Source organism: Coregonus lavaretus, assembly GCF_964263955.1.
Source record: "Coregonus lavaretus genome assembly, chromosome: 4".
NCBI lineage: Eukaryota > Metazoa > Chordata > Actinopteri > Salmoniformes > Salmonidae > Coregonus > Coregonus lavaretus.
In genome coordinates, this window is record NC_139991.1 from 36705185 (window position 1) to 36732546 (window position 27362).

Genomic DNA, 27362 nt, shown 5'->3' on the forward strand with positions numbered 1-27362 from the left:
CTGCCTCAGTTTTGATGGTGGCAATTTGCATATACTCCAGAATGTCATGAAGAGTGATCAGATGAAATGCAATTAATTGCAAAGTCCCTCTTTGCCATGAAAATGAACTTAATCCCCAAAAAACATTTCCACTGCATTTCAGCCCTGCCACAAAAGGACCAGCTGCCATCATGTCAGTGATTCTCTCGTTAACACAGGTGAGAGTGTTGACGAGGACAAGGCTGGAGATTACTCTGTCATGCTGATTTGAGTTAGAATAACAGACTGGAAGCTTTAAAAGGAGGGTGGTGCTTGAAATCATTGTTCTTCCTCTGTTAACCATGGTTACTTGCAAGGAAACACGTGCCGTCATCATTGCTTTGCACAAAAAGGGCTTCACAGGCAAGGATATTGCTGCTAGTAAGATTGCACCTAAATCAACAATTTTTCGGATCATCAAGAACTTCAAGGAGAGAGGTTCAATTGTTGTGAAGAAGGCGTCAGGGCGCCCAAGAAAGTCCAGCAAGCGCCAGGACCGTCTCCTAAAGTTGATTGAGCTGTGGTATCGGGGCACCACCAGTGCAGAGCTTGCTCATGAATGGCAGCAGGCAGGTGTGAGTGCATCTGCACGCACAGTGAGGTGAAGACTTTTGGAGGATGGCCTGGTGTCAAGAAGGGCAGCAAAGAAGCCACTTCTCTCCAGGAAAAACATCAAGGACAGACTGATATTCTGCAAAAGTGATAACTAAGTGGCTCGGGGAACAAAACATCGACATTTTGGGTCCATGGTCAGGAAACTCCCCAGACCTTAATCCCATTGAGAACTTGTGGTCGATCCTCAAGAGACGGGTGGACAAACAAAAACCCACAGATTCTGACAATCTCCAAGCATTGATTATGCAGGAATGGGCTGCCATCAGTCAAGATGTGGCCCAGAAGTTAATTGACAGCATGCCAGGGCGGATTGCAGAGGTCTTGAAAAAGAAGGGTCAACACTGCAAATATTGACTCTGCATAAACTTAATGTAATTGTCAATAAAAGCCTTTGACACTTATGGAATGCTTGTAATTATACTTCAGTATACCAAAGTAACATCTGACAAATATCTAAAAACACTGAAGCAGCGAACTTTGTGAAGACCAATACTGTCATTCTCAATACTTTAAACCACGACTGTAGTAGTAATAAACCCCCAAGTCGCTACCCTAAACGGTTCACACATCTTGTTGGCGGAAAGAACACTTTGCAGCAGTGTTTCCTCTTCACTAATTTCTGTGGCGCTGCGCCACGGTAAAATCATTGCTGCCATGCCCCAAAAAATATGAAACATTGCAAAATGTTTGTCAAGGGGCACTTTGAAGATGTTAGAACAGTCCACATTTACTTTTCTTCTGCAAACAAAATTAGTGATGTGTAGAAAATCAAACACCATAGTAGAATCATTTATCTATACTGAACAAAAATATAAATGAAATATGCAACCATTTCAAAGATTTTACAGAGTTACAGTTCATAGAAGGAAATCAGTCAATTGAAATAAATTCATTAGGCCCTAATCTGTGGATTTCACATGACTAGGAAGGGGTCATCCATGGATGGGCCTGGGAGGGCATAGGCCCACCCACTTGGGAGCCTGGTCCACCCACTAGGAATCCAGGCCAAGCCAATCAGAATGAGTTCCCCACAAAAGGGATTTATTACAGACAGAAATAGTCCAGAGCACTCCCCCTCCTCAGACGGTCCTGCAGGTGAAGAAGCCGGATGGTGGACATTCCTGCAGTCATCATGCCAATTGCACGCTCCCTCAAATCTTTGGCATTGTGTTGTGTGACAAAACTGCACATTGTAGAGTGGCCTTTTATTGTCCCCAGCACAAGGTGCACCTGTGTAATGATCATGCTGTTTAATGATCATGCTGTTTAATCAGCTTCTTCATATGTCACACCTGTCAGGTGGATGGATTATGTATGAAAAATGTATGCACTCACTAACTGTAAATCGCTCTGGATAAGAGCGTCTGCTAAATGACAAAAAAAAATGTCTGGGGTCTTTTATTTCAGCTCATGAAACATGGGACCAACACTTTACATGTTGCGTTTATATTTTTGTTCAGTATATTTACCTAGTCTGCTTGTTGTTTGTTCTATAAGAGAGAAACATTCCTCTCTAGGCGCATTCAAGTTACGAGTGCCATAGGGAGGGAAACCTGCATTCTGACAGCAGTTTTAATGGCGTTTGTTCCCAGCTTTCCATTCCTACTTTATTTCTCAACTCCTAAATAAGCATGAACTGCACCATTTTAAACATTTTAAAGACTAGGTGGTTTCTGTGAGAAGTACGGGCAGGGGGCATATTACCCCAGGGCGGGGCTACCCCAAGTTACCCTAACAGGTAGACCTACCTTATATTCACTGTGTTTATGCAAGTTTTTTGGGACATACAGTGCATTCGGAAAGTATTCAGACCCCTTGACTTTTTCCACATTATGTTACGTTACAGCCTTAATCTAAAATGGATTTTTTTTAAATCCTCATCAATCTACACACAATACCCCATAATGACTAAGCGAAAACAGGTTTTTAGAAATGTTTGAAAATGTATAAAAAATTTAAAAACGTATTTACGTAAGTATTCAGACCCTTTGCTATGAGACTCAAAATTGAGCTTAGGTGCGTCCTGTTTCCATTGATCATCCTTAAGATGTTTCTAGAACTTCATTGAAGTCCACCTGTGGTAAATTCAATTGATTGGACATAATTTGGAAAGGCACACACCTGTCAGTTGACAGTGCATGTCAGAGCAAAAACCAAGCCATGAGGTTGAAGGAATTCTCCGTAGAGTCGATGCACATATCTAGGGAAGGGTACCAAAACATTTATTTGGAACCTAGGGCTGGCCGCCCGGCCAAACTGAGCAATCGGGGGAGAAGGGCCTTGGTCAGGGAGGTGACCAAGAACCCGATGGTTACTCTGACAAAGCTCCAGAGTTCCTCTGTGGCGATGGGAGAACCTTCCAGAAGGACAACCATCTCTGCAGCGCTCCCCAATCAGGCCTTTATGGTAGTAGCCAGACGGAATCCACTTCTTAGTAAAAGGCACATGACAGCCCGCTTGGAGTTTGCCAAAAGGCATCTAAAGACTCTCAGACCATGAGAAACAAGATTCTGTGGTCTGATGAAATCAAGAATGAACTCTTTGGCCTGAATGCCAAGCGTCAGGTCTGGAGGAAACCTGGCACCATCCCTACGGTGAAGCATGGTGGTGGCAGCATCATGCTGTGAGGATGTTTTTCAGCTGCAGGGACTGGGAGACTAGTCAGGATCAAGGGAAAGATGAACGGAGTAAAGTACAGAGACATCCTTGATGAAAACCTGCTCCAGAGCGCTCAGGACCTGAGACTGGGGCGAAGGTTCACCTTCCATCTGGACAATGACCCTAAGCACACAGCCAAGACAACGCAGGAGTGGCTTTGGGACAAGTCTCTGAATGGTCTTGAGTGGCCCAGCCAGAGCCCAGACTTGAACCCGATCGAACATCTCTGGAGAGACCTGAAAATAGCTGTGCAGCGAGGCTCCCCCTCCAACCTGACAGAGCTTGAGAGGATCTGCAGAGAAGAATGGAAGAAACTCTACAAATACAGGTGTGCCAAGCTTGTAGCATCATACCCAAGAAGAGTTGAGACTGTAATCGCTGCCAAAGGTGCTTCAACAACGTACTGAGTAAAGGGTCTGAATACTTATGTAAATGTGATATTTCTGTTTTTTATTTTGAATACATTTGGAGAGAAAAAATCTACAAACTAGTTTTTGTAATGTCATTATGGGGTATTGTGTGTAGATTGAGGGGGGACAACTATTTTAATAAATTTTAGAATAAGGCTGTAACGTATCAATGTGGAAAAGGTCAAGGGGTCTGAATACTTTCCGAATGCACTGTACAATTCATCAATAAGATGCTAACTTGTTAAAAGGTCACATTTGGGATCTAGCTAATGATTAGCCCAATAGGGTAAATGCAGATAGGCAACCCCATGCTTCAGGCTATTTTTATTTTTTTATAGCCTCTATGCTGCATCAGTTGGGCTACAGATGATAATGCTTATTGCTGATAGCATACCTGATCATATGGACCATGCATGCGTGGTCCAATATGTAAAAAAACATATTTTTACAAATGTTATTGGGCTCAATTCAGGAGGTGGAAATGATCATTTAGATGGTGTCTGCATAATGTTATGTTAATTCATTTTGGAGTAGAATGTCCTTTTCTTATTTTTTTGTCACCAGAATTTAGCCTCTCAGTCCTTCTACATAGAAATTATCTGGGGGGGGGGGTGGACCCCCGGCAGTGGAGGCTGCTGAGGGGAAGACGGCACATAGTTATGGCTGGAATGGAGTAAATGGAATGGTATCAACCACATGGAACCACATGTTTGATACCATTCAATTGACTATATTGCAGCCATTATTATGAGTTGCCCCCCCCAGCGAATGTATGCAGGACACCATCTAAATGTAGTTTCAGCCTTCCCCTTAATCCCCCCACAAACTTTTCCTCCCACTGCTACACATTTTTCCAGAGCAAACACTGCTTTGCAGTTTTAAAGCTAATTTCCTGGAATACTACACATTTTGTCCTATGATACATGAGTGACTCCACAAAATCATTGGGGCCCCATGGGCACATAATATGGCCATGATAACTGCAATATTTAAATAGCTGGTTAACCTAACTTACCAAGCTAACATGGGATAGTTGATCAACTGAATTTTCCAACCGGTTATAATTAATGGCCGATACAACTCCCCTCAATACAATACTAGCCTCGCTCTGTACAAGAAAATGTTAGAAAGGCTGCTGAATATGGCTAGATAAAATCTGCCTTGGAGGATTGACAGCAGCCAAGGTGTGGGAAACAAAATGAATTTGTATTATTAGTGAACCGTCGATTTTAATGTCAATGTTCTGTCATGTAAATCTTCCTAACTGTTATGCATGAAATGTTTTTTTTGTGATTTGTAAAACAAAACACAATCAAGTCATCTTTAATCTTCCAGGAGGGCAACATGCCACTGGAGGAGCTGCTGGCTATGTATAGATACGAAGCATCGATCGGCAACGCTGGAGGGTCAAGTGTGGACAGCTCCTCAGTTGAACTTACGGACGAGCTACCTGATATGACATTAGATAAAGTAAGTAAGCACCGTGTCAAATTTGTACGTTGGACTGCCTCTTCTGTAATATGTACATTCACTTGGAAAAGTTATCCCTCTGCAGTGAAAACGTATATTTGTAAACACATTTTTAGTAGGTTGTGAGAGGGCTTTCCGTTTAAATTAGTTTGCCTCAGATTCACTATTGGATACTGGGGGTTTCATTGTGATGATAGCCTGAACATTGTATTCCTACTTCACCCTTTTTACCAAAGATTTAGCAAAACCATTGTTTTTATGTATTGACTGTTGTTGGTGTATTTTAATCAGGAAGAAATAGCAAAAGATCTTCTGTCAGGTGATGATGAAGAAACGCAGTCCTCAGCTGATGACCTCACACCCTCAGTGACATCCCATGAAACCAGTGATTTCTTCCCCAGAACACTACGTTGTAAGTTTAACATTGGCATCATTCACTTCCTTGAACTGTGGAATATCTTCCTTTTTTGTTTCCCTATAATGCCACCACTGACATTTTTTTATTTTACCTTTATTTAACTAGGCAAGTCATTTAAGAACAAATTCTTATTTACAATGACGGCCTACACCGGCCAAACCCGGACGATGCTGGGTCAATTGTGCGCCGCCCTATGGGACTCCCAATCACAGCCGGTTGTGATACAGCCTGGAATCAAACCAGGGGCCTGTAGTGACACCTCAAGCACTGAGATGCAGTGCCTTAGACCACTGCATCACCTGACATCAGTGCTTTTAGCAACCTGAAATATATTGTGAGATTAAGTCCTAATGTAAAAGGTTTGTGGTAAAGCGTAATGGTAGTCCACGATACAAATTTCGGAAGTAGCATATCGAGCCGACTTGGGCAACAACGAGAAGTGAGAGGCTAATCTCCTACACCACCGTTGTTTCCATGCAGCTATCACTTTGCAGCAGAGTGAAGCAAACTCCCATGCGTGTGCAGATGCTCTGTGTGGAAGCTCACAAGTGTGGTCTCCTGTATCATGTTTACGCAATATTTTTTGTTTCATACTGCTGCTCGTATCGCTGATTCACAGTTTAAGTTGACCCCCCTATGCACTGCAGTCCCTTTTACTTCCCTGTATTATCTCCTCACCTCCCGCTATCTGCTTCTCTAGCTAATGCTATTTATGACGGAGACAAGGAATCGGAGGGTGAGGAAGAAGGTGTGTGTCCTGAGGACTCCAGGAAGGTGTGTATTTCAGTGCTTCTCATGATCCATCATTACTCCACCGACTCCTAGTAGATGAGGCTCATGACACGTGGATGGCTTGTTACACTGCAAATGTCAACATATAATGAATGGTATTCCTTTTAAATGAACTCATAATTTGTTATCTGTTTTCAAAGGAAATCATGGTCGGGTCCCAGTATCAAGCTGAAATCCCTGCCCTTGTGTATAACTACGATGACAATGAAAAAGGTCAGTGTATGCTCACTCCTCCATATTTGGTATGTGAGATACAAAATATATATTTTCAATTTCTCTGGCACACTCCACTCTAGCTCTCTTGAAGATCAACTCTGAATTTAAATCGATTTGTGTTTTTTTGTCCTTCCCAAGGCCTTGTATGAGCTTGTGAAGTGGTGAAATTTAATGTAAAGATATATTGAACGTTTACTTGATTTGATATTTGTTCAATGTATGTACAAAATCTGTTCAATATATGTAAAGATATATTGAACAGATATGATGAAAAGGTAGGAAACGTCCGTCACAGCTTCCAAGTGTTGTCATTGTCTGAAAATGTATCCTCCTAGTGTATGAGAATGAAGACCAGTTGCTATGGCAACCTGATGTCCTGCCGGAGCAGACGGTGAAAGACTTCCTTCATGACACTTCCGCCCTAGTAGTTGATGGGAATGTGGGGCCTGCGCTGGAGAGTGGTCTTGTTCAAGACAACGAGCAGGTACGTTTTTAAAAATGTTATTTCTCTCTTGCTCTCTCTAGCTCTCTTAACTGATTAGTGTTATTTGTCCCTCCCAAGGCCTTGTATGAGCTTGTGAAGTGTAACTACAATGTCCATGATGCACTGGAGCGTTATCGCCGGAGTGAAAAGTCCTCTGAGGGTAAGTTGACATTCTTACACACAGATTCATATTGTACTATTGTATTAAAACAGTGGAGTAAAAAATAAATGTTCCACCTTTGATTTCAGGTGAAATGCCTCCCTGGTCAGAAGAAGAATGCAGAAACTTTGAACTTGCGCTGCTCCTTTATGAGAAGAACTTTCACCTCATCCAGAAACATAAGGTAAGACCAGTCTTATCAATACAGTAGTACTTCAAAGATACAAACACATCGGGAATGGAGGTCGTTCGGAACACTGAAATATCTGTAACTTTGAAATTCACTTAAAAATCACAATAAACCATTGCATATTTACATGTTTACTAATCAATTATCCAGAATTTGTAAATCTGATGTGTTTTTAGCTTCTCTTTTCTTTGCATTTATATTGCCCGTTCAGTTGACCGGTCAGTTGGTAACTGAGGACTGGTTTCCCAAACACATATTAAGCCTGTTTCTGGACCAAAAAGCATGCTCAATGGAAAATCTCCATAGAAACTGTTTTTTTGTCAAGGACTAGGCTTAGTCTGGAAAACCAGCCCAGAGGTTTGTATCTTTTGAGGTTCTACTGTAGATGAAATGGGAAATTGTTGTTCAATGCCAGTCATGTCCTGCAAGGGCTTGATACATCCCTCATTTAACCCTTCACCTACTGTTTCTCCTTCAGGTGAATACAAGGACAGTCGCTGAATGTGTCTCCTTCTACTACATGTGGAAAAAGTCGGAACGATTTGACTTCTTTGTCCAACAGAACCGGTTTGGGAAAAAGAAGTACAGCAGCTACCCCGGTGTAACGTGAGTGACCCTTTGTCATGGATTGACCTCGCATTTTGTCTGATGTTAACCCAGATAGCGTTTTCCCCCTATTCTGCCAAAGTACAATTGGGTCATTCCCAATGTTCCTCTAAGCTACGCACGTGCACAGGCTCCCCTTGGACTGCCGCACAGAAGCAATATCAGCCCACGTAGAGAAGCACGAGATTGAACTTCACTCACCTTTCTAGAGTTTTCCCCTTTAGTTAACACTATCAACATTTCGCTCTGCTGTGGGAATTGTGCTCAAATCAACTCAACATAAGCCACTTTCAATGTAACATACTGGAAAAAAAGCTAACTATGCAAGACTTATTAGTACGCAAAACTAACTGTGCAAGAGATTTTCTCATAGGCAGAGCGCATTGGAGTAGGATTATATTGCATTGACAAGCACGACTCAGCCAATACTCTACACAGACCGGTGCGCCATAACCAATAAGAGCTGCATTAGGCCTATATGCAAATAGCCATTTGCATATATGGATCTGTGTCATTCAATTTGAACTGGACTGTTTACAGCATGAGCGCTAGTGAGTAGTTGCACTTGTTTTGAGATCAAAGTGAGAGCTGCAATGTAGCCACCTGTGCACATTTGTTCATATTCTTTGCTAGTTAGTGAGTTATTAGCACAGTTATAGCTAATTTCTAGTCAACAATGTGGGGGGTGGTTGCTTCTAGCCATCTTTGAAAAGCGAGTCAGGTAAAGAGCAGTGTTGTATTTTGAGACGATCTCGAATAAGCTAAGGAGCCAATATGCAGAGGGTAGCCTACTTGGCCACTGTTCAAACTGTAACTAAAGCGGGTACAGCCTCAGTGTTCACAGTAAACAATCGCCGGAAGTTGCGCAGCATTTTCATAACGTTCAAGTTTGCGCTCAGCAGGCCTGAAATTTGCTCAGTGCCGCAAAAATTGAGAGAACATCGATCATTCCACCATTTTGGTGCCTTTGATAAATGTAACTTGGTAAAAAATTAATTAAAAAAGACAAGTAACAGGGTTGACCGTAATAGGGTTGACGATTTCTTCTTAAATCAACCATAAATCCCCTTGTGACAGGGGGAATGGAAGCTTGTTGTGTGGAGTGCAAGCTTCACACAAAAAAGTTATATTGTTAAAACACCAGAAAATTGCCAAAAAGAGAAGAACCAGCTCACCTGCTTTTACTCTATGATTTTACTATTAGATGTTCAATGTTTCTTTTTTCTTTTTTTATAATTAAAAAGGAATAATTTCACCATATTAAAACGAGAGTTCAGTTCACGTAACCAGGTTGACCTTTTAAAATGAGGGACAGATGTAAATGAATCATTTAACCATGTTAAATAAATAACTTCAGAAATGATATTCAAAGTAACAAAATAACTAGGGCTTTACAATGATGGTGAAATGTTGGGATTGAGTGGGTTAAAATCTAACTTGAAGTGACGGAGAGACATGTCAAAATGCTGAATTTTCACTTTAGCTAGTCTTTATTCATATAAAAAATCTGATTTATTGAATTCTCCATCTGGTCTATATTAAAGGGCACTTAATTTAATATAACAGGCTTTTAAAATTATATATTGGTGTATATCTTCTACTTAAAATATCAAAGGGATGCAAAAGGCACTAATTTTGTGGAACGACCCAATGAAGGACGGTTGCAATGTCTTTGGAGGAACAATATGGGTTGTCTCGTAACCATCTTTTGTAGTTAAATGTGCAAAATGTAGAAATCTCTCTGCCATTGCATGGTTGCAAAAATTCTAAAATGTTTGCCTAATTTCAGTTTGTGACAAAACAAGCATAGTGTAGGAAATCATTGTAACATTTACATTTGAGTCATTTAGCAGACGCTCTTATCCAGAGCGACTTACAGGAGCAATTAGGGTTAAGTGCCTTGCTCAAGGGCACATCGACAGATTTTTCACCTAGTCTGCTCGGGGATTAGAACCAGCGACCTTTCAGTTACTGGCACAACGCTCTTAACCACTAAGCTACCTGCCACCCGTAACATCTAAACTGCTGTTAATCTTTTCAGTAACCCAAATTATCATATTTTCAGCTGTTTGAAGCTGGTCTACAAAACCAAAAGTAAAATGCAAAAACTAAACTTTGAGGGGCCAATCTGTAGGTCAAACAACAGTGACAACCATGCCACCTTTTTGGATAAACAGCTTAGGGATGGGGCTAGAGAAATGTAACCACTATCAAATTCATATGCAAATAAATGCTAAAACACACCAATAGGATCTCACTAAGGACTGACCAACCATGAGATCAAAATGATAGTTTTAACCATGTTTTGAAGCTATACAGTGTTTATATTGACATTGTTTAGCTTATATTTTTGGTTTTGACTGGGTTAAACAGTTGAACCACAGATATGAGACAGATATTTCACCGGATGTATTAATGTGAAGCATCCAGTTGGTGTTTCCACTCACTACCAAATATGGTGATGAGAGGAAGCCCAAATGGTGATGAGAGGAAGCCCAGTGGCCGGCAATGAGAGAAGATGGAGCGAGATGGATTTTGGCAAACATTCGGAACATTTTCTCATCAATGAAACATTTGTTCTCCATACAGTTTTATGTTTCCAAAACTAAAATCTGGAACATAGTGGACTGCATTTTTATAGACTTTACACTTTGCCAAAGTTTTTTAAAAATTGCGTTGTTTAGAAGGTGTGCAAGGGCGAATTGAGTTATTGCACACCCACACTTCAGAGTAGGTGTTCCCTAACGGAAATATGCAAATAAATGCTAAAACACACCAATAGGATCTCACTAACTCGTGCTTGGCTCTGCCCACCTCCTTGCTTGTTCTGCCCATTTATTAATTTGCTCCCATTGGAATCGACAGGCTTTGGTCTAGGGCTGTCCCTGACAAAAAATATATATATATTGGTCGACCGAAAATCGTCTGTTCTTTCGACTAATTGATTGCTCAAATAAGTAAGCTTAAAGCATCAGACAAGCGCAATGCACATAGTTGATTTTATTAAAACACATACGGTATGTGTCTTAATCAAATCAACTACAGTGCATTCAGAAAGTATTCAGACCCCTTGCCTTTATATATATATACAGTGGGGAGAACAAGTATTTGATACACTGCCAATTTTGCAGGTTTTCCTACTTACAAAGCATGTAGAGGTCTGTAATTTTTATCATAGGTACACTTCAACTGTGAGAGACTGAATCTAAAACAAAAATCCAGAAAATCACATTGTATGATTTTTAAGTAATTAATTTGCATTTTATTGCATGACATAAGTATTTGATACATCAGAAAAGCAGAACTTAATATTTGGTACAGAAACCTTTGTTTGCAATTACAGAGATCATACGTTTCCTGTAGGTCTTGACCAGGTTTGCACTCACTGCAGTAGGGATTTTGGCCTACTCCTCCATACAGACCTTCTCCAGATCCTTCAGGTTTCGGGGCTATTGCTAGGCAATACGGACTTTCAGCTCCCTCAAAAGATTTTCTATTGGGTTCAGGTCTGGAGACTGGCTAGGCCACTTGTGTCAAAATATATTTTTTATTTGAGATTCTTCAAATAGCCACCCTTTGCCTTTATGACAGCTTTGCACACTCTTGGCATTCTCTCAACCAGCTTCATGAGGTAGTCACCTATAATGCATTTCAATTAACAGGTGTGCCTTGTTAAAACTTAATTTGTGGAATTTCTTTCCTTCTTAATGCGTTTGAGTCAATCAGTTGTGTTGTGACAAGGTAGGGGGGGTATACAGAAGATGGCCCTATTTGGATAAAAGACCAAGTCCATATTATGGCAAGAACAGCTCAAATAAGCAAAGAGAAACGACAGTCCATCATTACTTTAAGACATGAATGTCAGTCAATACGGAACATTTCAAGAAAGTTTTTTGCAGTCGCAAAAACCATCAAGAACTATGATGAAACTGGCTCTCATGAGGACCACCACAGGAATGGAAAACCCAGAGTTACCTCTGCTGCAGAGTTACCAGCCTCAGAAATTGCAGCCAAAATAAATGCTTCACATAGTTCAAGTCACAGACACATCTCAACATCAACTGTTCAGAGGAGACTGTGTGAATCAGGCCTTCATGGTCGAATTGCTGCAAAGAAACCACTACTAAAAGACACCAATAATAAGAAGAGACCTGCTTGGGCCAAGAAACACAAGCAATGGATATTAGACCGGTGGAAATTTGTCCTTTGGTCAGGAGTCCAAATTTGAGATTTTTGGTTCCAACCGCCGTGTCTTTGTGAGACGCGTTGTGGGTGAACGGATTTTCTCTGCATGTGTAGTTCCCACCGTAAAGCATGGAGGAGGAGGTGTTATGGTGTGGGGGTGCATTGCTGGTGACACTGTCTGTGATTTTATTTAGAATTCAAGGCACACTTAACCAGCATGGCTACCACAGCATTCTGCAGCGATACGCCATCCCATCTGGTTTGCTCTTAGTCCCACTATCATTTGTTTTTCAAAATGACAATGATCCAACACACCTCCAAGAAGGAGAGTGATGGAGTTCTGCATCAGATGACCTGGCCAACACATTCCACCGACCTAAACCCAATTTGAGATGGTTTGGGATGAATTGGACCGCAGAGTGAAGGAAAAGCAGCCAACAAGTGCTCAGCATATTACATTTACATTTACGTCATTTAGCAGACGCTCTTATCCAGAGCGACTTACAAATTGGTGCATTCACCTTATAGCCAGTGGGATAACCACTTTACAATGTTTTTTTTTTGGGGGGGGGGGGGTAGAAGGATTACTTTATCCTATCCCATGTATTCCTTAAAGAGGTGGGGTTTCAAATGTCTCCGGAAGGTGGTGAGTGACTCCGCTGTCCTGGCGTCGTGAGGGAGCTTGTTCCACCATTGGGGTGCCAGAGCAGCGAACAGTTTTGACTGGGCTGAGCGGGAACTGTGCTTCCGCAGAGGTAGGGGAGCCAGCAGGCCAGAGGTGGATGAACGCAATGCCCTCGTTTGGGTGTAGGGACTGATCAGAGCCTGAAGGTACGGAGGTGCCGTTCCCCTCACAGCTCCGTAGGCAAGCACCATGGTCTTGTAGCAGATGCGAGCTTCAACTGGAAGCCAGTGGAGTGTGCGGAGGAGCAGGGTGACATGAGAGAACTTGGGAAGGTCAAACACCAGACGGGCTGCGGCATTCTGGATGAGTTGTACGGGTTTAATGGCACAGGCAGGGAGCCCAGCCAACAGTGAGTTGCAGTAATCCAGACGGGAGATGACAAGTGCCTGGATTAGGACCTGTGCCGCTTCCTGTATAAGGCAGGGTCGTACTCTCCGAATGTTGTAGAGCATGAACCTACAGGATCGGGTCACCGCCTTGATGTTAGCGGAGAACGACAGGGTGTTGTCCAGGGTCACGCCAAGGCTCTCCGCACTCTGGGAGGAGGACACAACGGAGTTGTCAACCGTGATGGCGAGATCATGGAACGGGCAGTCCTTCCCCGGGAGGAAGAGCAGCTCCGTCTTGCCAAGGTTCAGCTTAAGGTGGTGATCCGACATCCACACTGATATGTCTGCCAGACATGCAGAGATGCGATTCGCCACCTGGTTATCAGAAGGGGGAAAGGAGAAGATTAGTTGTGTGTCGTCTGCGTAGCAATGATAGGAGAGGCCATGTGAGGATATGACAGAGCCAAGTGACTTGGTGTATAGCGAGAATAGGAGAGGGCCTAGAACTGAGCCCTGGGTGACACCAGTGGTGAGAGCACGTGGTGCGGAGACAGCTTCTCGCCACGCCACTTGGTAGGAGCGACCGGTCAGGTAGGACGCAATCCAAGAGTGAGCCGCGCCGGAGATGCCCAGCTCAGAGAGGGTGGAGAGGAGGATCTGATGGTTCACAGTATCAAAGGCAGCAGACAGGTCTAGAAGGACAAGAGCAGAGGAGAGAGAGTTAGCTTTAGCAGTGCGGAGAGCCTCCGTGACACAGAGAAGAGCAGTCTCAGTTGAATGACCAGTCTTGAAACCTGACTGGTTTGGATCAAGAAGGTCATTCTGAGAGAGATAGCAAGAGAGTTGGCAAGAGGCGGCACGCTCAATAGTTTTGGAGAGAAAAGAAAGAAGGGATACTGGTCTGTAGTTGTTGACATCGGAGGGATCGAGTGTTGGTTTTTTGAGAAGGGGTGCAACTCTCGCTCTCTTGAAGACGGAAGGGACATAGCCAGCGGTCAAGGATGAGTTGATCAGCGAGGTGAGGTAAGGGAGAAGGTCACCGGAGATGGTCTGGAGAAGAGAGGAGGGGATAGGGTCAAGCGGGCAGGTTGTTGGGCGGCCGGCCGTCACAAGTCGCAAGATTTTATCTGGAGAGAGAGGGGAGAAAGAAGTCAAAGCATAGGGTAGGGCAGTGTGAGCAGGACCAGCAGTGTCATTTGACTTAACAAATGAGGATCGGATGTCGTCAACCCTCTTTTCAAAATGGTTGACGAAGTCATCCACAGAGAGGGAGGAGGGGATTCAGCAGGGAGGAGAAGGTGGCAAAGAGCTTCCTAGGGTTAGAGGCAGATGCTTGGAATTTAGAGTGGTATAAAGTGGCCTTAGCAGCAGAAACAGATGAAGAAAATGTAGAGAGGAGGGAGTGAAAAGATGCCAGGTCCGCAGGGAGTCTAGTTTTCCTCCATTTCCGCTCGGCTGCCCGGAGCCCTGTTCTGTGAGCTCGCAATGAGTCATCAAGCCACGAAGCTGGAGGGGAGGACTGAGCCGGCCGGGAGGATAGGGGACATAGAGAGTCAAAGGATGCAGAAAGGGAGTTGAGGTGGCAGAATCAGGAGATTGGAGGGAGAAGGATTGAGCAGAGGGAAGAGATGATAGGATGGAAGAGGAGAGAGTAGCGGGAGAGAGAGAGCGAAGGTTGCGACGGCGCATTACCATCTGAGTAGGGGCAGAGTGAGTAGTGTTGGAGGAGAGCGAGAGAGAAAAGGATACAAAGTAGTGGTCGGAGACATGGAGGGGAGTTGCAGTGAGATTAGTAGAAGAACAGCATCTAGTAAAGATGAGGTCAAGCGTATTGCCTGCCTTGTGAGTAGGGGGGGACGGTGAGAGGGTGAGGTCAAAAGAGGAGAGGAGTGGAAAGGAGGCAGAGAGAAATTAGTCAAAGGTAGACGTAGGGAGGTTGAAGTCCCCCAGAACTGTGAGGGGTGAGCCATCCTCAGGAAAGGAACTTATCAAGGCGTCAAGCTCATTGATGAACTCTCCAAGGGAACCTGGAGGGCGATAAATGACAAGGATGTTAAGCTTAAATGGGCTAGTGACTGTGACAGCATGGAATTCAGATGAGGAGATAGACATATGGGTCAGGGGAAAAATAGAGAATGTCCACTTGGGAGAGATGAGGATTCCTGTGCCACCACCCAGCTGACCAGATGCTCTCGGGGTATGCGAGAACACATGGTCAGACGAGGAGAGAGCAGTAGGAGTAGCAGTGTTTTCAGTGGTAATCCATGTTTCCATCAGCGCCAAGAAGTCGAGGGACTGGAGGGTAGCATAGGCTGAGAAGAACTCTGCCTTGTTGGCAGCAGAACGGCAGTTCCAGAGGCTGCCTGAGACCTGGAACTCCACGTGGATGGTGCGTGCAGGGACCACCAGGTTAGAGAGGCAGCAGCCACGCGGTGTGAGGCGTTTGTATAGCCTGTGCGGAGAGGAGAGAACAGGGATAGACAGAGGCATAGTTGACAGGCTACAGAAAATGGCTACAATAATGCAAAGGAGATCGGAATTAAATGAACTAAACATCTGGGAAAGGAGAGAGCGGGGCCTCCCTCACCACAACACCCAAATATAACTCCCAACTCAGAAACTATAATTGTTGTAAACTACAGCGGTTCAATGTTTTCTAGGAATAGACTAACTTAGTTTATTCAGCTAGCTAACTTGGTACAGTATTCTTCCGTGAAAATCGTCCAGGGCACCTAGTCATAAGACGCCACAGACAGCTAGCATGCCGGACTCCAACAACACGGTTTAGCACCAATACTCGGCCACAACAAACCACCAGTGTGTCAACACGCCAAGCAGATCGTTCGTGTCCGTGTCTAACGTTGTGGGTTAGTCCCGAAAGCTTGAGCGAGTCCGTCGTCAACTTATTCAGCCAGTTAGTTAGCTAGAATAGTTAGCATACTAGCTAGCCATTGCCTTTCAGACAAAGAAGAAACCCCTCCTTTCACGGCACGAACACACAGAGAGAGCCAAGCTAACGTTAACTAGTCACCCATGTCCCGAATTCCTTGAACGACTCTGGCTACCAATATGTAAAAACAAAACACAAATGTAGGTTATGACTTACCCCTAGCAGCTACTGTTAGCTAGCCAAGTGCAAAGCTAGCCACTGAATTGACTCAGCCAGTTCGCGTCTGTTCGCTAGGTCGTTCCAGCTATTGTTTACTAGTAGCTATCCAGGTAGCAACAAGCTAGCTAAATTTCAAGCACAGTAGCCACTTACTACCTAACGTTAACGGTTCAGACAATGAGGTTAGAAAACAGCTGAATGGTAGGCATTATTGTATGTAATTATTGTAGGCAGCCAGCTGGCGTAATTACAGGCACTCTCAGGCGTGAAACAACTATACCGTTGCTAATAGTTGCCAGTAGCCACCCGCCAGCTAGTCCAGGTAGTGGGTTAGCTAGCTAGCTTCGTGCTTCACCGGGCTCAGCCGAATACAATACTAACCTACAATAATTACATACAACAACCCACGATAACAACCTAAAATACCTAACTACCTACAATACCTAACTACAATCTAAATACATAGTTTAAGCTTTACTCGACAAAGCCCAAACTATGTATAAAGCCAAGCTTACCCGACGACCTCACCCGACAACCTCCTCCTCTCCTCAGACGTGTACAGTTACTGTACACGTATGTACACATATGTGGGAACTCCTTCAAGACTGTTGGAAAAGCATTCCAGGTGAAGCTGGTTGAGAGAATGCCAAGAGTGTGCAAAGCTGTCATCAAGGCAAAGGGTGGCTATTTGAAGAATCTATAATATATTTTGATTTGTTTAACACTTTTTTGGTTACTACATGATTCCATATGTGTTATTTCATAGTTTTGATGTCTTCACTATTATTCTACAATGTAGAAAATAGTAAAAATAAAGAAAAACTCTTGAATGAGTAGGTGTGTCCAAACTTTTGACTGGTACTGTATGTGTGTATACAATTGAAGTCGGAAGTTTACATACACTTAGGCTGGAGTCATTAAAACTCGTTTTTCAACTACTCCACAAATTTCTTGTTAACAAACTATAGTTTTGGCAAGTCGGTTAGGACATCTACTTTGTGAATGACACACAATTTTTCCAACAATTGTTTACAGAAAGATTATTTCACTTATAATTTACTGTATCACAATTCCAGTGGGTCAGAAGTTTACATACACTAAGTTGACTGTGCCTTTAAACAGCTTGGAAAATTCCAGAAAATGATGTCATGGCTTTAGCAGCTTCTGATAGGCTAATTGACATCATTTGAGTCAATTGGAGGTGTACCCGTGGATGTATTTCAAGGCCTACCTTCAAACTCATTGCCTCTTTGCTTGACATCATGGGAAAATCAAAAGAAATCAGCCAAGACCGACCTCAGAAAAAAAATTGTAGACCTCCACAAGTCTGGTTCATCCTTGGGAGCAATTTCCAAACGCCTGAAGGTACCACGTTCATCTGTACAAACATTAGTACGCAACTATAAACACCATAGGACCACGCAGCCGTCATACCGCTCAGGAAGGAGACGCGTTCTGTCTCCTAGAGATTAACGTACTTTGGTGCGAAAAGTGCAAATCAATTCCAGAACAACAGCAAAGGACCTTGTGAAGATGCTGTAGGAAACCGGGACAAAACTATCTATATCCACAGTAAAACGAGTCCTATATCGACATAACCTGAAAGGCTGCTCAGCAAGGATGAAGCCACTGCTACAAAACCGCCATAAAAAAAGCCAGACTACGGTTTGCAACTACACATGGGGACAAATATCGTAGTTTTTGGAGAAATGTCCTCTGGTCTGATGAACTGTTTGGCAATAATGACCATCATTATGTTAGGAGGAAAAAGGGGAAGGCTTGCAAGCCGAAGAACACCATCCCAACCGTGAAGCATGGGGGTGGCAGCATCATGCTGTGGGGGTGCTTTGCTGCAGGAGGGACTGGTGCACTTCACAAAATAGATGGCATCATGAGGAAGGAAAAGTATGTGGATATATTGAAGCAACATCTCAAGACATCAGTCAGGAAGTTAAAGCTTGGGTCTTCCAAATGGATAATGACCCCAAGCATACTTTGTTGTTGTGGCAAAATGGCTTAAGGACAACAAAGTCAAGGTATTGGAGTGGCCATCACAAAGCCCTGACCTCAATCCTATAGAAAATGTGTGGGCAGAACTGAAAAAGCGTGTGCGAGCAAGGAGGCCTACAAACCTGACTCAGTTTACACCAGCTCTGTCAGGAGGAATGGGCCAAAATTCACCCAACTTATTGTGGGAAGCTTGTGGAAGGCTACCTGAAACGTTTGACCCAAGTTTAAATTTAAAGGCAATGCTACCAAATACTAATTGAGTGTGTGTGTAAACTTCTGACCCACTGGGAATGTGATGAAAGAAATAAAAGCTGAAATAAATCATTCTCTCTACTATTATTCTGACATTTCACATTCTTAAAATAAAGTGGTGATCCTAACTGACCTAAGACAGGGAATCTGTACTAGGATTTAATGTCAGGAATTGTGACAAACTGAGTTTAAATGTATTTGGCTAAGGTGTATGTAAACTTCTGACTTCAACTGTATATGTATGTGTGTTACTGCTCGACTAAAACAATATCGTTCGACCAACAGCCTAACAACCAAACAATCGACCCGTCGATTAATTGGGGACAGCCCTACTCTGGTAGATCTTGGGTTATAATCTTTGGTTGAACTAAGCTCATGAGTCATTTATTTAAGTTATACTCTTCAAGAATCAATGGCTATATATCTATCATTCATTTAAACGTCAAAAAAATGGATGTAGCAATCGCAGATTGCCCCTTTTTTTTAAGAACGGGAAGCATAGAAATAGCAAACAGAACGGCTCCACCAATTGATGACAGATCTATAATTCACATTTCTATGTGAATTTGGTAGGGTCGCGCACATTTCAATCCTGCACACACGGGACCACTGCCTGGCACAGTCTAATCACGGCTGGCAGTAATCAAATCTTCGGATCACAGCTGCCCAGTGTGCTGCTGCAAAGATTGTCTATTATAGTGACAAGATAGTCAAGTGAATATGGAAATGCAGGTCCTCAAAGATAGAAAGCAGACGGGAGGAGGCGAGGTCAGGTGGGACAATTCTAGCCAATGAGAGGTCAGATACGCGTGTGAACAACAGGCCATAGAGATGGATAGAGGACTCATCTTTGCCATTATAGCGTCTGTGACCGCATGGGCAGTGCCATTGAGGCCATCTACATTTTAAAGTAGTACATTTTCTTCTACATTGGCCGATTTGCTCCCAACTCATATTATTTGCCACCCAGTGACTACTTTAAAATGGTGGAAGCCCTCAATGGCAATGTCCATGCTAAAACGGGTTATATCCACAATGAGTCCTCTATCTCTATGACAACAGGCACAACTCCAATACTTTTTGTATTGTGCAGGGCTCATTTGTAAAAGCAACTTTAGTCTCAGTATGACTTTACTGTTGGAATAAAGGTAAATTACGAAACTTCTATTCGGTCAAATAAGCCTCATGTAGCAAATAGCTATTACATTTATTTCCACGAAATTCGATACTCAGTAACCACGTTTCCATCCACAGTTGTTATGTGAGTAATGTCATACCGTACAGTGTATCCCTTTTTCCACATTCTATGTCCCTCTTTGTGGCACCAGACCACGACTGAACAGTAGTCCAGGTGCGATAAATCTAGAGCCTGTAGGACCTGCCTTGTTGATAGTGCTGTTAAGAAGGTAGAGCAGCGCTTTATTATGGACAGACTTCTCCCCATTTTAGCTACTGTTGCATCAATATGTTTTGACCATGACAGTTTACAATCCAGGGTTACTCCAAGCAGTTTAGTCACCTCAACTTGCTCAATCTCCACATTATTTATTACAAGATTTAGTTGATGTTTTGGAGTTTAGTGAATGATTTGTTCCAAATACAATGCTTTTAGTTTTTGAAATATTTAGGACTAACTTATTCCTTGCCACCCACTCTGAAACTAACTGCAACTCTTTGTTAAGTGTTGCAGTCATTTCAGTCGCTGTAGTCTGTTGAGTCATCCGCATACATAGACACTCTGGCTTTACTCAAAGCCAGTGGCATGTCATTAGTAAAGATTGAAAAAGGTAATGGGCCTAGACAGCTGCCCTGGGGAATTCCTGATTCTACCTGGATTATGTTGGAGAGGCTTCCATTAAAGAACACCCTCTGTGTTCTGTTAGACAGGTGACTGTATCCACAATATAGCAGGTGGAGTAAAGCCATAACACATACGTTTTTCCAGCAGCAGGCTATGATATATAATGTCATAAGCTGCACTGAAGTCTAACAAAACAGCCCCCACAATCTTTTTGTCAGTTCCTCTCAGCCAATCATCAGTCATTTGTGTAAGTGCTATCACAACTAAAGTTACATAAATAACTCTAAATTAAGCATATAGGAGTACCTGTTTCTTTGTTAAACGCTCAACACAGAATAGCAGCATGTGCATATTTTATTCAGCTATGTTCAATTGTATTCTTTATAATATAAAATAATGCCACAGAATTCTAAGCAAATCTGCTAAATGAACTAGTGTAGCCCACAGCCATATGGCATAGCCAGATCATAAGGACAATGCAGAGTATTCTGTTCTTCTGAAATAACTACATTGTCTTCATATCATGTTTCTTTAGACCTGTCTAAAATATTGATTTATTGTGATGTATGCTATATTACATGGATTTATTAGACTTTTTTAAATGTAGATGTTCCAAAGTACTGCATCAGTGGCTTGTAGGCTATGCGTGGCAGCCAGGAGATGCTAAATGTGTTTATGTTAATTATTTGTCAATTACTGTGAGAGCAGCAGTTATTTGCTTGACAATCACTGGCTGACAAAATGTCTTGACCGCCACAGCCCTAGTGTATATTGATGAGGGGAAAAAAAACAATTTAATCAATTTTAATCCAAAATGTGAAAAAGGTCAAGGGGTCTGAATACTTTCCGAATGCACTGTATCTATCTATATTGAATGCTAGACAGGGAACAAAAGTATTGAATATATTGTTATAGATCAATAAACACAAAGGCTATTAAAATATATATATTTTTACTAGTAGAATGTGTCCCTCAGTTTTGTCATGGTGTTTCCGCCTTAAATCACTGATTACAAAGATAATGTACAAGGCCCTTGAGCATTCTCTCCAGTAGCAAACTGTTATCGGGGGAAGGGTCTATATTAAAGAAAATTATGAACTAATCACACTCTTTTAGTATGTCATAAATGTGAGGATTCCATTGATAATTTGGTGTGTCCCTTACTGTTTTACTCACGTTTCAAAATTTTGGTGAACACGATACTGCTTTATTCATAGAAAAATGTCCTATTTGTTTATTCCTACCCACCCTGTAGTGATCTGATGGACAGGCTGGTGGATGAGGCTGAAGGCTTGGTGGTAGACGGGTCGGCCTCTGTGTGCTCCAGTAGCAGTGGAGGGGGTCGGATGGAGTACTCGGCAGAGCAGCAGCTCAACCTCCTTAACTCTATCACAGCCAGCGACCTCTCTGGTGAGCAGGGCCACGGGCCAGAACCGAGAAAGCAGAGCAGACGAGAGAGATGAGGCTCGTGAACCCAAATGAGTTTCGATGGATAGAGTGAAGAACGCGATTAGCACTAGTAGCCGCTTGGAACATTAGGCTGTAACATTTTAAGCAGTGATCTGGGGCCATATATAGCAAGCTTCTCAGTCTGAGTCCTGATCAGTTCCCTTTTGTCCATGTGATGTTATTCATTATGATACTGATGTTAAATCTGCACTTCTACTCTGAGAGGCTTGATAATATAATAATATAATATAATATGCCATTTAGCAGACGCTTTTATCCAAAGCGACTTACAGTCATGCGTGCATAATTTTTATTTTTTTTGTGTATGGGTGGTCCCGGGGATCGAACCCACTACCTTGGCATTACAAGCGCGATACATATGGCTCCTGATCTTCAAGCTCATCAGCTATGATAAGGGCCCTGACCATGTTACTTGAACAAGGAAAACCTAGGTCCCTATAGCATGTTTTCCTAGTAGGTCATGTGGACACCCAAAACTCCTGGCTGTAGCTACGATGTAGTATTTCTGATGGAGGACAATGTCAGTTTGGGCACAGTGAAGGTTAATTCCAAGTCTCTAAATTTGCTTCTCCTCCCCCTCCCTCCAGCGTTGACCAGCAGTGTGGCGTCTGTATGTAACCCGTCTGACGTGGGCTGCCTGGACTCCTACAGCTTCCCCCCGTTAGAGGGCCTCCACCGGGGCTCCCTGAGTCATGACGAGTCCCTGGGCTTCATCCCCAACGGAGCAGGAGACCCCGACTGCCTCAATCTGCTGGACGCCGGCTTCTACCACTCCGACCTGAGCCAGTTGGCCTCCTGCACGGACGACTGCGACAGACCCCCCTCCAAGCGCCTCAAAATTAGCTTGCCCGAGCCCTTCCACGAGGTCACCGTAGGCAATCTGGGCCTGGATTATGAGGCACGCCCCCATCATATCACGAGCACCAAGATGGCAGTGTCGGTGACAGACTTTGGCTTAGTGACCGGCGAGGCCAACGGCTACATCGGAACACAGCCATGCACACACACTACACCAGCACCAACCACACACAGCTCTACAGTCGGAGTGAATGGTTGCTAGGTAACCGTGTGTGCACGGCTGCGCCACGTCACCTTCTCCCTCCCTACTTTATGGTGGAGCCCACCGTCAACTGTGTACATATTTGTTCATTCGAGATTATATTTATTGTGTATGTATGTATGTATGTATGTATGTATGTATGTATGTATGTGTGTGTATGTATGTGTGTGTGTATATATATATATATATATATATATATATATATATATATATATATATATATATATATATATATATACATACATACATACATACATACATACATACATACATACATACATACATACATACATACATACATACATACATACGTGTGTGTATATATATATATGTGTGTGTGTGTGTATATATATATATTATATTATATGAGTGTACGAAACATTAAGAATGCCTTCCTAATATTGAGTTGCACTCCCTTTTGCCCTCAAAACAGCCTCAATTCATCAGGGCATGGACTCTACAAGGTGTATAAAGCATTCCACAGGGATGCTGGCCCATGTTGACTCCAATGCTTCCCACAGTTCTATCAAGTTAGTTGGATGTCCTTTGGGTGGTGGACTGTTCTTGATACACACGGGAAACTGTTGAGCTTGAAAAACATAGCAGCTTTGCAGTTCTTGACACACTCAAACCGGTGTGCCTGGCACCTACTACCATACCCCGTTCAAAGGCACTTAAGTCTTTTGTCTTGCCCATTCTGAATGGCACACACACAATCCATGTCTCAATTGTCTCGATGCTTAAAAGTCCTTCTTTAACCGTTCTCCTCCCATTCATCTACACTGATTTGAAGTGGATTTAACAGGTGACATCAATAAGGGATAATAGCTTTAACCTGGATTCGCCTGGTCAGTCTCTCATGGAAAGAGCATGTTTTGTAATGTTTTGTACACTCAGTTTATATGATCTACATATGTTTGTTTTTTTACTATGACATCAGTGATGTCTTCTTGTACAGAAAAACAAAACAAAAGTATTTCTCAAGAGTTTAATATAGCCATTTATTTTTCAGTCCGGAACTTTGGGAAATGCCCATCTGTGTCCGTATACTGTGGGAACGGAACCACTGGTGGGAGATTCTGTGCTTTTTGGGGTCCGTTCCACATCAGTCGATCCGATGAGCATTATCCTTCGAGTGTTGGGGAAACTCACCACTACAACTATGACTAGTTCTCTTCCTCGCTGGCTGTAAGAGCAGCATTCTCTCACCATCGCTACTTTCCCAGTGTTTACAGGTATCCAACGACCTGGCCCTAAATGTAGCATTTTGTAAGAGGGTCCCCAGGTTTTGTACATTTTGAACAGATGTACTACTTGTCATCCATGTGCAAAACACTTTTTTTGTAAATGTTTGTCTCTGTATACTGTAAAAAAAGAGCACTTCAGATACTATGATGGTGAAATCTTTATGCTCTGTTTTATTTATTTTATTTTCCAGAATTTCAAGAGATGGAAATATCAATCACTAACCCAATTTAACGCTGCCCTCCCATACACAGCGACTTTGTTCAATAGGCTAGAATAAAACAAATAATATAATTTCATATGAAAGATACCTTCCCTTTCAACAGTGCTAGATGTTAGTTGCCAATTTGGACTTTCATTTGACTTCCATAGTCCTCCAAATCAATGCAAATGGCGAATTCGATCAAGTTTAGCCAGATGCGCTTCATCACGGATTGTATTACAGAATTCGCTCTATACATTATCGAAAAAGTAAACAAAGGGTGTAACACATGTAGCTGAGGCTTTTATGAAAAATGTTGCTAAATATTTACCATTGAATGAGTAGGGAAAGATAGTCCGTAAAACTGACATGGCATCATACTTCTTAACTGCTATTTGTGTACTCCTTTTTCTCCCAAGACATTAAAATTTTGTTTTGAATTACATTTGATAAATGTTTTCCCCAATGTCAGTTGGCTAGCTTGGGTGGCCTGGGTATTTATAAATGTTGGACTGCAACAATGTAAACTTTTTTGTTAATCTGAAAATGCTTTGTAAGCAGAAGTAGGCCTATTCAGCTGTTTAGTTTTAAATGCACTATAGTACAGTTATGTTTGACATGATTGTTATTTATATTAAGTTAAAACAATGTGCATGTAGCAAGCTATACTTTTCATAAGTAGTGAAAAGACTTTGTTTCGGAGTTGAATCCCCCCACTCTTAAACATCAATTATGCAAATCCTGGGGGTTTACATTGCTGCTGTGAATGTCACTATTACTCCTCTGCCCCATCTGTACCTGCATGTCAAGATGTGCTGTTGGCCAGTGTTCAATCCAACTTCATTTATCTATGCATCATTTGAACTCACTGTCGGAATGGACGTGATAGAATGTCTGGGTGCTTTTGAGTACTTGAAGTGCATTGAGGGTATCTGAAAATGATGAGCAAGTTCAGAGTTTAAGTGTGTTATGGAGGTTATTAGCTAAGGTTTGACTTGTTTTCAATTGAAATTTAGATGCTGGTTGTGAAGTTCTGGTTGGCTGAAGTGCAAACATCTCTTCCAAAGTTCCCTGATTTACCACACACAATTTATTAACCAGCCCATGTGTTAAACCAGATTTAGTTTGGTCCACTTTTGCTTTGACTTAATCACTATGGTCTTTGTCTGCGCTCACCCTTGAACCCTATAGAGCCCCACAGTGGAGGTGTCATAGTACCCATAAAACCTAGCGGTCAAACTGAAATTGTTCCAATCTTTTTCCCACCATTAATTTTTATTAATTTATTTTATTTTAGAAACACTTTAAAATAAGGGCTGTGTTTCGTGTAGGCTTACCCTGGGTGACGTTTTGATAACCATGTAAATCTCTCGGACAAGGTGACTTTTATCAAAATATTAGTCTCTATTTACTCAGATTTGAAAATGCATCAAAGTAGACATGCAAAACTACAATTCCCTGCAAGCTCCTGCACATAATCTCTAGCTGACACCTTTGCTAACCGGTATTGTGTCAATTTAAAACTTGCACAAGACAGTTCAAATATTTGTCAATTTTAAAGAAATGTTGTCAATTTATTCATTACTACATTTAGCCAACATTAGTTAATCCAGAGATTCTTACCTTTGCCTCGATTCTGCAGTCTCGTCAAGATCATGGCATTTGTAGTTATTTATGATAGCTAATTAGCATTTCAGTTTTGGGGGGTATTGATAAGTCACCTTGTCCTAGAGATTTACACTGTTATCAAAATGTCACGTCAGGGTAAGCCTACATGAAACACAGCCCTTATTTTAAGTGTTTCTTAAATCCCCTACGGGAAAAATGAATGGAACCATTTTCCTGTTTGACCTCTAGGTTTTATGGGTATTATGATCATACTGTGGTACTCTATTGGAAGTCAAATGTACTGTGATGCTTCCCTCTTACAAGGCAATAATTTCTAAATGTGTTAAGATATCAGTAAACCTTCCTCTCCGTGGAATTGTAACCCTCAATAGAAATACCCTCTACCCCCACTAATTTGTTCATTTTTTATTTTACTATTGAAGTATGACATTTCATGGATAAATATTTATTTATTCATTGAAGAGCATCTGATAGACCTGCGCTGTACAGTGTCCATCATAAATACAACTAGCAGTGTATGCGATAAGTCCTTAGGGAGCTTGCTATGGAACTATGGCGTAGTGGTGTATGCAGTATTAAAATGTACTAGACAGCCTTTAGTCTTTGCTTGTCTATTTAACTTGTTGAGGGAAGCGAATGTCATTGTAATCAGTTCTTGGTGTCACAACCTGCAGGAAAACGGTTTGTTCGAGCTGAATGTTTGGCCTGTCTAGGATTACGACTTGTTGCTGTGTTGGTTGACATCCAGTTGTGTGAATACAGGCATGTTAATGATTGAGAGAGGATGAGGGTGGACTTTGCAGGAAAGTAACTTTTGAGTATGAGTTTTTTTACCTCCCCATGGAGTCATCTTTCCATTCATTTGTAATGGATTGTTTTTCCCTGATGTACTTACTTGAAAGATGTATACACTGAGTATACCAAACATTAGTAATACCTTCCTAATATTCAACGGCTGAGCCGTTGTTGCTCCTAGACGTTTCCACTTCACAATAACAACACTTACAGTTGACCGGGGCAGCTCTAGCAGGGCAGAAATTTGACGAACTGACTTGTTGGAAAGGTGGCATCCTATGACGGTGCCACTTTGAAAGTCACTGAGCTCATCAGTAAGGCCATTCTACTGCCAATGTTTGTCTATGGAGATTGCATGACTGTGTGCTCGATTTTATACACCTTTCAGCAACGGGTGTGGCTGAAATAGCTGAATCCACTAATTTGAAGGGGTGTCCACATACCTTCGGAAATATAGTGTATTTGACTTTTTACCACAGTCAAGTTGTGAAGGTTGACCGTTCATTTGGGGTTAAGACTGTATAGTGTAAAGTAGACAATCAAGATAGGATTT

General features: G+C 42.2%; 1 protein-coding gene across 1 annotated transcript in view; it reads left to right on the forward strand.

The window, feature by feature from the left end:
- The window catches only part of LOC311128070 (mesoderm induction early response protein 3-like), a 30471-nt gene extending 7428 nt beyond the window's left edge, over positions 1–23043 (forward strand). Inside the window, 11 exon segments of the mRNA XM_084160024.1 lie at positions 5037–5171; positions 5463–5583; positions 6290–6363; positions 6522–6594; positions 6933–7081; positions 7160–7241; positions 7331–7425; positions 7910–8037; positions 21664–21818; positions 22466–22866; positions 22868–23043. Of these exon segments, the coding sequence (XP_084016150.1) occupies positions 5037–5171; positions 5463–5583; positions 6290–6363; positions 6522–6594; positions 6933–7081; positions 7160–7241; positions 7331–7425; positions 7910–8037; positions 21664–21818; positions 22466–22866; positions 22868–22927 (1473 nt within the window). The 3' untranslated portion in view covers positions 22928–23043.
- The last annotated feature ends 4319 nt before the right edge of the window (positions 23044–27362 follow it).